This window comes from Sorghum bicolor, chromosome 4 (genome assembly GCF_000003195.3).
Source record: "Sorghum bicolor cultivar BTx623 chromosome 4, Sorghum_bicolor_NCBIv3, whole genome shotgun sequence".
Classification (NCBI taxonomy): Eukaryota; Viridiplantae; Streptophyta; class Magnoliopsida; order Poales; family Poaceae; genus Sorghum; species Sorghum bicolor.
The window spans coordinates 54,528,232-54,541,368 of NC_012873.2; the positions used below are offsets into that span (position 1 = coordinate 54,528,232).

General features: G+C 38.9%; 1 protein-coding gene across 2 annotated transcripts; it reads right to left on the bottom strand.

The window, feature by feature from the left end:
- Positions 5,831-10,503, bottom strand: LOC8070567 (ASC1-like protein 1). 2 transcript variants are annotated; one of them, XM_002454024.2, is made up of 6 exons: positions 9,936-10,499; positions 7,749-7,978; positions 7,498-7,653; positions 7,133-7,318; positions 6,308-6,489; positions 5,831-6,193 (listed from the first exon to the last, which is right to left on the bottom strand). In XM_002454024.2, exons 1-6 carry the CDS (start codon positions 10,083-10,085, stop codon positions 6,162-6,164), a joined length of 936 nt encoding a protein of 311 aa, XP_002454069.1. In that variant the 5' UTR covers positions 10,086-10,499; the 3' UTR covers positions 5,831-6,161. The 2 variants fall into 2 exon arrangements, with proteins under 2 accessions (XP_002454069.1, XP_021313971.1); XM_021458296.1 differs by lacking the exons at positions 5,831-6,193; positions 6,308-6,489 and adding an exon at positions 6,502-6,734 and having other exon boundaries at positions 9,936-10,503.

Consider the following 13,137-nt stretch of genomic DNA (forward strand, 5'->3'; position numbering starts at 1 on the left):
AATGCGCGTTTGCGTAGCTGCTCTTTCCTCAAAAAGTGAAATTTTTTTCAGTTTATCTCGTGATAATTGAAAATTGCATATGCAGAGGATCGGATCGATGCACCCAAAAATGAACAAGGATATATATATATACCGTACGTGTATTACGCATGCATGCGCGCATGACAACAAACTAGCTAGCTATATAAACAAGAAAGCTAGCGCATGCACGAGATATTTTGCTGGATATTTTTTCAGAACACACACGGCTTTATTTGGCATATATAGAACGACGATGATATAGAAAAATAAAGCAGAGCTAATTATAGTTGTTCTTGTACGTGAGAGAGAGAGAGAGAGAGAGAACGATTGGCGGCGAATTATGTTCCAAGGAGGACCAAAAGCAAGATGTGTGCAGCAGAAGCAGCTTCGTTCTCGATCGATCGCTTGCATATGATATGATGCATTCTGCATGCTTTCCCAGTTTCCGTCCCTCTCTCTTTTCCGATGTCCGTCGTCCCTCTCTCTCTCTATAGCGGCTAGAGCTAGCTAGGGTCTCTGGAGCAGCACAAAAGCAGAGGCCTGGAAACCACGCGCGCGCCCCGGCGAGCGGCTCTAGCTAGCTTTTTGCGTTGCGCGCTCCGGCCGGGGGCCGGCCCGGTTAAGTTTCCCCCCTCCATCAATCGTATCATCGATCTCCCTAGCTGCTGCACTGCTGCAGAAGATGCTATGTACTCAATCCATCCCAAATTATAAGTCGTTTGACTTTTTTAATATCAAGTTTGACCACTGGTCTTATTCAAATTTTTATATAAAATATTACTTTTTTTTGTTGTGTATTGGTTTATTAATAAAAGTTCTTCAAGAATGACTTAAATTTGACTATATTTGCACAAATTTTTTTGAATAAGACGAGTGGTCAAACTTGAGGTAAAAAAAGTCAAACGACTTACAATTTGGTATGGAGGGAGTACGTACGTAGAACACGCGCTTTAGCATCATTTCACACATCGCGCGATCTTGGCCGTCCACTCCCCCGCGATCCACGACCCCCCGTACCGTACTCCCTCCATCATCACCTTATTAATTTAGTTGATTATTATTTATTAGAAGAACCCTAGCTAGCCAGCTTGCATCCACCAAGGCACCAACAAGCTAGCAGCCATGGTCGTCCCCTCCTATAAATCCAGGTGCCCCCCGGCCCTCTCCCCTCACCACCATTAAGCAGGCCACCACAGTCGTCCTTGATCCATCGTCCAAGCAATCTTCTGCAAGGTAACTAAACGATCGAAGGAGAAGAAGAAGACCAGAGCTTCTTCGTTCCGGCCAGCCACACGCAGCTAGCCGGCGGCGCCATGGGAGGCAAGTCGTCGTTCTTCTGCCCCATCTTCAGCTTCCTGCGCAAGTCGAGGCGGTACGACGACGACATGAGCGACTGGGACGGCCGCACCGGCTACGTGCGCAAGGTGCGCTCCAGCGACGAGGACTACGGCGGATGGTGGGTCGGCGAGCGCGACGTCGACCGAAAGGCCTCCGACTTCATCAACAACTTCCACCAGAAGAAGGTCACCGTCTAGCTGCCACTTCTTCCGCTTCCATCCCCCGCATATATATGGTCGTCGTCGTCGCCGCCGACACCGACGACGAACTGCGACGACCACATCGACGATGACGACGCCACCACCGGCCGGCCGGTCCACTCCTCATGCATGCAGCTACGTACGTTTCATTTGTTAGGTTCCTTGATATTCTTATATGTTAATGTATGTTGATTATATTAGTTCATCTCGTTTGTGATGTTATTATATATATATGTTGTGCTCATTTAATCAGAGAGAGAGAGAGAGAGAGAGAGAGAGAGGATGAATAATTCGATCTGCTGGACAGAGACCAAGATCGATGTCGTTTAATTTGTTTGTAAGCGTTGTATGTGTATATATGTATGTGTGTGTGAAGGCATGCATACGTGTACGCACGATGCGATGTATGTGTTGTCCATCACACATCATTCACATGTACATCAGTTAACGTTAATTATCACCAAATAAATAATGTATATGTATGATCGATCTTGTTATATATCATAGCAGACATGCACCTATATATACGTAAGGCTATATACCTACAACAATTTCTTCGTTTTGGACTTGCATATATAAAAGCAGCACTCCTCCAGTCCTCCTTGATTAGCATATGTGCTCCGTGTGCACATGCATTAACAACAAGCTTGAACTAATTGACATATGAGCAAAGTAGAGAAATTAAGGTGATGACACAGCAGAGAGAAATCTATCGCTTGCCTATTTCATTCTTGTACTTCCTCTTTGGAGCTGACATCTTTCTCTTTTGCATAATAAAGCAAGGGCTTCCATTGGCTACTGTCCTTTAAATGGCTGAGATGAAACTGTTGCCGAAAAAGAATTCTCCACAAATTCATTTTTCTAAGTATCCTTCAACTAGTGGATCAGACTGAATAAAAATGGGTATCAACATGCAAGCCATCCACATCATCTTAAAAATAGAAAATGATGTAATCAAGGTTATATGTACTTCTACTGGGGATTGACTTTATAAGAGGTACATGCATATGACCTTGATTACACCTAGTATATTAAATATGGTCTTGAATTTCCTTCATTTAATTGCTAAATAAAAATGGGTCAGACTGAATTAAATCCGACAAAGTATTGTTCGCTGATTTAATCGCTTAAAATTATCTGCCGAATCTGCCAGTCTTTGAACAATATTTTTCTCTCACAATAAATCAGTGAGCAATACTTTCAGTCATAGTACGTTTTTCAGCCAAACAAATGTGTGGTTAGTATGATTTTAGCAATAAGCAAAGCAAGAGAAAGTTTGGCCAGAAAACAATGAATGAAACAGGGAAAATCTAAAGCTGTGGCATGTGGCCATGGAGAGTTTTGGATCGAGACGGCCGCATCGATCGTTGAGGTGAGAGATGATGAACTGAAGGCCGGAGAAACAAACAATCATAGACAGAAAAGATTACGTACGTGCCATGCTAGCTGTTACTGAGTACAATTACAATTAAGTAGCCTCATCTCAGGCCGTGTCCGTCTGCTGCTCTGCATATACATATGGTGCATGCCAACTTGCCAAAGGCAAGGCATGCAACAAGCTGCCATGCATGTCAAATACGGAATACCACTAAAAAAGCTCCATACAGAGCGAATAAAGTGGCGTCGTCACGCATCGGCATATATAGGGACGACGACATGCATGTTTTTCCTCCAAACAAAAAAGTTGCAGGCCTTCCATCTAAGCCAGGGTTAGGGACACCACGCCGCACGGGACGCGGCAAAGATAAAAGCGACAGCGACGCGTCGCGTGCTCTCCCTTGATGCATGTTGTCTTGGCGTGTCTCTGGTACGGTCGCTCTCAGATCACACATTATTATATATTCCTCCTATATATATATCAGCAGCTGCACATAGAGCCCGGAAAGAAGCTAGCGTCAGATCAGAAAGAGGAGAAAGCCGATGCAAAGAGGCGGCCGCGCGCCGGCCGGCCGGCGGCTTTCGTCGTCGTGACGCCCCCGTCCGTCTCAGTTGCTGACACGTGCAGTGCGCATCGAGAGATCAATCGGTGAGGCCACCCCCAAGGCCTCCTATCCTATACATGCATGCCTGCTTGTAGCCTCAAACTTATACCCACCTGATAAACATATATACGTAGCCAACTCATCTTGTAAGCATGGTACGGTGTCGATCGGCCATATGGAGCGCTCTATTTTATTGGCTCGACTACATCCCCGATTGGTTATATTGGGGCTAGCCTTGTACTCTGATCAATGAAAGCTCTGTGTTGCTAAAAAAAAGCTTCACTTTTTCCATGCGAAATGAAAGGAGGCGTTGCTCAATCAACTTGTGATATGTGTGTCCTCGGGTGTGCCGCTAGCTTCAGAGCCCATGTTGTCGCACTCCCTGCCTGCCGCCGTGGGCCTTAATTAATTTGCTCTCTCCTCTATCCTGATAGGGAACTCCCTTCCCCTATTATCTATGACTCAAACATAGTATCTTGTTAGCTAGGTGGACACAGCTCTTTTGCTCTATAACTCAAAATCTTTCAACTCACTATAAGCACTCACTGTCACAAAGACAGGGTTGAGGATCAAGAGGGCGAGGTCTCACAAGGCTTAGAACGGTCTCTATGGTCATAAGAACATTAGTAGCTCCTCCAAGAGGCGTGAGACCGGCAATGATCATAGAGACTGTTAGAGCTCACGCCTCCAAAAAAGGGAACCATAATTTGAGGAGAAACTCTATTATTAGGTTTAATCCATGGGAACCTACATCATTTGATTATTCTCTTATATTGTCTTAAAAATTTTAGAGTGCATTATCTTAGAGGAGAGAGGGAGTACATAATAATTTGGCCCACCTTCATTTCGATCATTCTATGGTATTTTATCATTTATGAACTTGCCATCATAACGATGCCATTCTATTTGCATATGATCATGTCTCTTTCTACTTTGGTTAGCTTGATAATTTCCTTCCTCATGCTTTCAACTTGATCAATATCAATGCATAGGATTTTTCAAGTCTTTATCCATACAAGCAAACCAATATTGAGTCCACAATATATCCAATATATTGTCTCATTTGTCATTTGACATTTGCTTAACATTTCTTCACTTATGCATTCTTGATTCATTCTTCAACATTTCATCAATACCAATTTACTATCCATATCTTCTTGTTTATGCAAAGCAAACCACTATTAAGACCAAATGATATTCATTTCTCTTTGTCTCATTTTGCCTTGTCAAATATGCTTACTTTTTCATTCAAGATATGACATTAGTTTGGTATGATCACTAGCGATGTTTTCAAAAAGCTATTACTTTTGAAAAATACAATAACCCACCTTTGAAAAATCAGTTAGATGGTTAAATTTGCTCATTATTACAGTTCAATGGTTACAAATTTCTGATTTAGAGTTGCATGGCTAAAACCAAACTCATTAGTTGTATTGGATAATCAAAAATAGACTTCTCTAGTCTCCCCCATGATAAATATGTAAACTAGCTTGTAACCAGTTTTCAGCAAATCATATGCATCAGGTGTGTTGGATAAATGAATTTATCAAATTATCATCAGGCCAATCACTGGTGAAATACTATGCTTCAGGAGGGATAGTTTCTGCTTAGGATTGTGGTAACTTTCCCAATTTTAAGTGCATGTGTGTTTACACAAGCAAGACGCAACCACGAGCAGGCAGCCCACGTTACCCATCGGGGCAGCCGGGGCAAGCAAAGCAGCTAACAATAAATGGGTTAACCGATGTTCCTGTGTACATTAATGGATCGATGGATCGGTGCTGCCGCACATGTCTGGGCCTGGTTTAGTTAAAAAAATTTATAAAATAAACACGGTAGTATTTTTATTTGTATTCGATAAATATTGTTCAATTATGGATTAACTAGTCTCAAAAACTCTATGTACATTAATGGATCGATGGATCAGTGCTGCCGCACATGTCTGGGCCTGGTTTAGTTGCAAAATTTTTTACAAAATAAACACGGTAGCATTTTTATTTGTATTTGATAAATATTGTTCAATTATTGATTAACTAGTTTTAAAAAAATATCTCATAAATTATAGATAAACTATGTAATTAGTTATTTTTTCAATCTATATTTAATATTCCATACATATCCGCAAGATTCGATGTGACGAAGAACCTAAAAAAATTTACGAAATTTGTCGGAAACTAAACAAGGCCTAGGTCGACATTTTTTTAAAAAAAAAAACTGTTGGCTCAACAGTTGCACCATCCCCATCTTTACTGGGGACACTCTGGCTGCACCTGCACCTGGCCGGGGGAATAAGGAACCATTTTTTTTTTTGGAATGCCAATTGGTGCTACATTTACTGCTGCACTTTGTGTGAACACAAAAGAATGTTATATTCGACATCCAACTTTTTTCTAATGCATTGCAGTGCGGTTTCTAATGCATACTTAGTACAGCACAAATTGGCAGTCGACACAGAAGAAACCATAGGCACGGCTCTGATGAATCTCGTGAGGAACAATGCTCGTCCTCTCATAATCTGCACGAAATCTTGGAATCCAGCAAAAGAATGTATAAGCTCAGGGTATTGGGGGGTGATGTTTCTAGCACCGTTATAACACACAAGCTAAAATGGTGCCGCCAATCAATCTTCATGGTCGTCTTCTCCTTCTGAATCTGTATGGAAAGCAAGGCAAAGTAAAATCAAAGAAAGTTTTTCACCTCAACACAAGTTGGAAAAAATCATGCTCTCGTGCAGCATACCAAAACTTCAGACAGGACAGGGCTTACCAGATCGCACATCATCTCCAACATTTCTTGTCATGATTTGTCTCACAAGCATCCGATATATTAAAACCCACCAATATATGTGGAGAACAAGTAGTGAAAATAGAAGGGAATTGAACACATAATAGTATATAGGACCATCAAAATTGTGCTTCTTTTTGTCCAAAGTCAACAAGACCTCATAGCTGAAACAAATGGAAAAGTCATATAATGTGAAAAGAATCCAAAAACATTTCAGTTAGTTTACTTCTAAAGCAAAGTTAACAGTCCATCTATGTATTAATTGAGAAGGTGAAAAACAGGGAGGAAAACCACAGCTACAACAGAAAACAAGACCAACTCACACGATGAAGGCCACATCCTCACAGCGACTCAACAAGCACCACAACAAAGAAACTGTGAACCGGACCAACACTGCAATGGGGTGGATCTGTATGGTACCTTATCAGAATTTAACATGTCTATAATTATGTATTATGATATATTTTGGACACTGAGTTATATGATTAGGAAAGTCCACAAAGATGTGAAATCTCTAATTCGTGCCAGTGGCGCATACAAAAAATATCCAAAACTTATTTGTGTGGTCAATGGAAGTACAGAGTAAAATTCTCTTTAGAGTATAAGATGCTACTGCCAGACTATACGAAGGGTTGTTGTTCAGACTAGAGGAAGTCACTGTCCAATTTCTCACAATAAACGTTAGTACAAAACAAATAAGATACCAATCTGCTTTCTACTGTATATGCAAACATTTTTTTACAAACTCGGTGATTTTTCTTGGCATAAGAATCTGATAGACTTATGAGTCAGAACAGAACAATTTACCTTGTACTTCTCAGAATCCAGAACGGAAAATATGTGAGGCGGAGAAGAACCCATGAAATCACAAAAAACAGAAACGAAACATTGGCAAGCCAATCACAATGGCTGTACTTGGACATCTTCCCTACTTCCAGGAAAACATCGCTTGCATCATGAATTGCCAATACTATAGAACCAACTCTAGCAAATCTGGTTGACCAAGGAAAAGAAATTCAAATTAAAAAATTGCCTATGAATTATGAGAGGAGTTAGAAAAAGAAATTAACAAATCAGCAATGATGACTAAGAAGTCCTCCTATACTGAGAGAATGATGTTGCAAATTCATGAAACAACAAAAGCTAACAGTTATCCAAGATAAGAAACATACCTGAACACATAAGATAGAACAATCAGAACAACAGTAGCAACATGATGTGACATTGACACTCCAAAGTCTGAACGCCTTGTTTCCCAAAACATAAGTGCAAATATGGAATATGTGTAGAATCCAGCAGCATACATATATACAGCCTTAAGTTTCAATCTGGGAGTAAGGGCACAACCATTAGATTTAGACCAGCCTGAGAACCATTAAGAATTTGTATCAAAAAGTACAGTGGAAGGAAGAATCGGAATTACTTTATCTTTTGATCAGGCCAGACCTGTTCTCCTGGTCCTACCCAAAAATATCTGGTATTGGTGAACCAAGGCTCGTTATATGTGACTGACAAAGATAAAAGTTCTCCAGACAGGAAATAAACACATTTCCAAGCTGATTCCTTGAATTTTCTTATCTTCTTCCTTGCTTCTTCTGTTTCGTTATTAGCTCTCTGATGTCCATTCCCATGTATAAGCCTCCTCGCAACCCACTAAAACAGTTACAGAAAAAGAAAGCAGTTAGGTAGTCGATTAATGCAAAACTTTGGAAGGAACATCGTATAATTTTTTTCTCAAACACGTAGGAGAGTTGGTCTTTGTATTAAAGAGAGAAAAAGAACAGACCTTACAACACAGCCCCCAGAATCTTAAGAAGGGGTTGCAAAAAAAGAGAATAAAAAACTATGACGTGATACAAAAGGATCAACCATGACCTAAGGAATATCATATATCAATGATTAAAATTAATGAATATGAAACAAAAAAATGTGAAAAAAGAGTAGGTGGACCATTAAAATAAATGCAGAAGAAATGGAAATGTGAAAAAAAAAGTGTAGGTGGATCAAAAAAGGAAACATTGGAACACCAGAGACAAGACTATATAGAAGCATAAAAGTCTATTTTTTAAGGATTCTGAAGCCATTCATCCTTGTAATGTAACCCTTTTCGGAACAACATATTTCAAAGGCATAAGCAAATGCGAACCCAATAATGACAAAGATGATAAGTACTGATGAAAATGATCCCAGCAGGGAAATGGAAATGTCTCAAATTGAAAGATAACACAAATGATAGCAATGGTTGCGGGCCAAAAAACTCCATTACCCAGATTTGTATAAAGTGAATGTGCATTATTTTCTATATAATAACACTTCGGTAAAATGAACAATTTCATTTTTCATCTAGTTGAACTTAGCATCTCAACTAGCCTTCCAGTTAGCAATATTTATAAATGTACATAATTTATCCTGCTGTAAATCTTTTAGCTTCACCAAAATGAATGGAAGAATTCTGCATTTCTTGTGTCCAAATTCCAAAATGCAACTGCTGACTGGTTACTTTCCAGACCTGAATGCGCATACATATAGCTAGCACTAGAAGTTTTCAATAACATCTTATTGCAAATCACTACAGAAAACTTAACACAGAAAACTAAAAGGCACTTTAACAGGGAATATATAAAGCTCAGCGAAATTTATGGTCCCAGAAAATCATGAAGGTGAACTGAACTGTTCTCACACTCCACCCCTGGAACTTGTGATATTGTAATCAACAGGTATTGTAGTATTTCAATGGATTCATACTTAATTTCCTAGCTCAAATCCTCAGCCGGCTCATAAAAAAAACAGGCTCTCTCTTACTCCAGAAACTGTTGTCCAACAGAAGACATTCTAAACAGGTCTTCATACTCATGAATCAACCAACTGTACTTAGTTTACCATACTAAAAAGAGCAACTAATCCTAGAAATAGTATGCCAATTGGATGTAAACAATGCGACTCTCTAAGTCTAAAAATACCAGTCCGGACAGCTGCCAGCATACAACAATTTCTTCAGGAAACCTGCTCCCGGCTGGAAACCAACCAACCAGGCTACTCCCTCCTTATCAAGAACTGATGTTAAAAGAGCAGGCATCTCCATTGACTTCCGTGTTACCTTCTATGCGGAAGCTGCAAAGCATCAGCATTGGACTAATCCTGGATTCCGGGACCACCATTTACCGTGGAAAAACATTGTGCCCACAGTGGCCACTCTAATATACTTTATGAGTTTGGAACCAAACAGTTTTAGAAGGGTATAGGAGTCGAGGATAGGAAAAACAATTGCTATGAGAGGAAAAGAAAAATAAAAGACATGATTTTAGATCTTGAGCAGAAGCTAATCATTTGAGCTTGAAAAGAAATAATCGCCGAACCAATCGCTTTCCACGTGTCAAATTAGCACAAGACACGCAACGATTAGACGATGAGATCACTAAAAATAGCGCCTTCGTTGAACACAAGACGTTTAGCCGAGGCAATTGTACAAGCTGTGATTAGAGCTAGGGAACCCAGCAAAAGTTGAGGCGAGATTCTCGGCAGCAAGCTACGCGCTCGCGTTCAACGCAGAGTCGAAGACCTTGACCGAAACAGCGGGAGAAAGAAAGAAAGACGGCAAGGGCAGGCGCACCTCGAAGACGAAGCGGTCGAGGAGGAAGCGGACGGTAGGGAAGAAGAGAACGAAGGCGGGGAGAGCGAGGAAGTCGCCGTACGCCGGGTAGGCCTCGCGCTCCCAGTCCACGGCCGCCAGGAGCCGCCGCGCCGCCTCCCCGAGCCCCATCCCCGCTTCCCCGGCCCCGGCCGAATCGAAGGCAACTTCTGGAGTCCCGTGATGGCTGCAGCCAGAAAGATCGACGGGATTGGACCCGATTCGGCGGCTCTCTGGGAAGGAAGGAAATCTACCGGGGAGGGAGGACTCCCGCACCCGCAGTACCGCTGTGTGGCAACGCAGCGCCTGCTCGCCTCTGTTTCGCGACCTGCGTGAAAGCGATTTTTCACTTTTCCTGTTCGTTTGCCGCAAGGTTTTCGCCCCGTGTTTTGTTTTCTTTTTCTCGTGCCTTTTGTACTGTCCTTGACTCCTTGGGCCTCGCTGCCGCTGCCCGAGATACGGTACGGAAAATTCCAAAACGTTGGGAATTGTAGCGAAGTGGCCGACATCAGCATGAATTGTTGATCATTTGTTCCTTCTTTTAATCTCATCGGCCTTGTTTACTTCACGAAAAGAAAAAAATTGATATTATAATACATTTATAACTATAACAATTAGTATTTAATTATGAATTAATTAGAATTAAAAACTCATCTCACAAAATACAAACTAAAAAATTAGTTATTTTTAAAAAATCTATATTTAATACTTTATATATATATATATGTTTAAATATTCGATGTGCTAGAAAAAAGGTTTTAAGTGAAAACTAATCAGGGCCTAAATACAGAATTAATCTATGGAGGCCATTATCAGTGTACTCCCTCTAGTTGCTAAAAGAATTTGTTTTAGATAAGTCTTTAGTTAAATATTGAAAATATAAAGTATGAATAAAGTTGATTAGTCTGGAAATTTAAAAATATTTTTATAAAAGTATATATATATATTATTTTTAAAAAAATATTGTAAAATAAAAGGTTAAAGTTATGCTTTGGAGATTATTTCGTTATCCAAAAGACTAAAACGACTTCTTTTAGCAACTGAGAGAGAGTAGTGTTTTATAAGTAGTTTTTCCAGAGATTTTATGTTAATTAGTAAATATGCACATGAATTGTTACAAGAGAAGTAGATTTTTGTGAGACTCAGTTACGAACCCAAACGTAGAAGCTACTCACCTCTATGAACATACGCACACTCTATCCCTATGAGCACCTTCGAAGAACCAAGTTGGACGAGCTATGGCCTATGGGGCATGTCGCCTACCGCTAAAAGAATAACGTTGTTAAATTTTGAAATAAATCCAAGAAAATACGAGCACTCGTATCAAGTTAAAGAGTTGAATCTAGATGGGCAAGTTTCACCACAACAAACCCAATAAGCACCCAATCAGCCGAGCTACGCTCAGTTCCTGACTAAAAATCATTTATGGTAAATGATTACTTTAATTTTTTATTAAAGTTAGCAAAAAGTTAGTTGCCAATAAATTGATCTATATGTCAATGATTATGACAAAAGACTTCTCTCGACTCTACATTGCAATTCTCGTTAAGGATTACAGAGATATATTTATTTTGATTGAAATAGACTATAAATTGTTTAAGATTTCAGTTTACGCTTTGATTAGTTGAATGACCATATGCTGATCCAGATTTCAGTAAGAATAATTTTGTTTCAAAAATAACTATATCAATAACTTAGTGTAAAGAAGAGTCGATGGTTCAAAGGCCTATATGTCGTATTTAATATTGACTTTTCATATTTATATTATTCTAGCAAATATGTCTGTATATTGCAATGGAAGAAAAAAAAACTATCAAATGCCTGGGCAACGCGACGGGAATGATATATGTCTATTTATGATTTACCTTTTCTATATAAAATATAAAATCTATTTACTATGACTATGGTATCCAAAATATAAGTTAATATTGGCAATAATATGATAATATCCTATATAGCCTGTACTGAATTAAAATGTAACCTTTAATAGAATTTTTCTCCTATTGCAAAGCATAGAAATATGTAGACAATATACCATAACTTGAAATTCATACTGTCCTTGTGTTAAATATCAAGTTAAGTGACTTTGTTTGAGAACTCTACACCCGTGCCCGTCTTGTTGGTCGCATCCCACCCTCTACCTCCCTTGCTCGACCAAATTCCACTTTCCCAGTCGTTTGAGAGCTTTTTTTCTCAGCGAACGATCTGAACCGCGTCTTCTTCTTTTCTTTTTTCGTTCCTGCTTCCTTTTCTTTTCCCAGCGAACCATCCAACAACAAACGATAGAGCTTAACTCCCTCTCCTGCGTTGACATCATCGCTGATGTCATGTTGAAAAAAGCAAAACATTTATTTCAAAATGTTATAACTTCTGAATAGTGTATCTATTTTTATTTGCGTCTGCATCATTGTGTTCTATGCAACGAGACGAACAAAACTAGACCCCACTTACATATGTTTCGAAGAATTTTATTTTATTAGTAATTTATGTATATTATAGAATAACATATAAATTATAGGCTATAACTTATAATAATAACTTATAACTTATAACTTAGCATATTTCTACTAATATGTTGTGATACTAATTTGTACATTTAAGTTTTGAATATAACTTATACACCTAACTTTACATCTAAGCCATTCGTCAAGTTATATAACTTATAAGTTTTAAATATAACTTACATATCTAACTTTATATAAGTTGTGTTTCATAATTTTTGTGTTTCTAGAATTTGGTTCATTCATGTGTCTGTTAATGACTTTTGTGTTTGCAGTTTTGGCACAAGTTAGTTAATTCGTTCCTTTGTGTTTAATGACTTTTTATACATAAATAGTGTTTTATAACTCTTAAGATTTTAAGTTTTTCCCATAAGTTATATTTTATAACTTTCATGGCATAAGTTATATGGGCCTTGTTTAGTTCCCCAAAAATTTTGCAAATTTTTTCAGATTTCCCGTCACATCGAATCTTTAGACGTATGCATAGAGTATTAAATATAAATAAAAATAAAAACTAATTGCACAGTTTAGTCGGAATTGACGAGACGAATCTTTTGAGCCTAGTTAGTCATGATTGAACAATATTTGTCAAATACAAACGAAATTGCTACAGTGCTCATTTTGCCAAAAAATTTAGAACTAAACAAGGCCATGATGTAAGTTAATATACATAAATTAGTAGC

What these genes read in the sequence shown, in the direction of transcription:
- LOC8070567 (XM_002454024.2), bottom strand. Translation starts at nt 10,085, where the DNA reads ATGGGGCTCGGGGAGGCGGCGCGGCGGCTCCTGGCGGCCGTGGACTGG. An exon ending in TGGATTCTGAGAAGTACAAG is followed by an intron (nt 6,490 to 7,132) that starts GTAAATTGTTCT and finishes CATTTGTTTCAG; the next exon opens with CTATGAGGTCTTGTTGACTT. An exon ending in TGGAGATGATGTGCGATCTG is followed by an intron (nt 6,194 to 6,307) that starts GTAAGCCCTGTC and finishes CTTTCCATACAG; the next exon opens with ATTCAGAAGGAGAAGACGAC.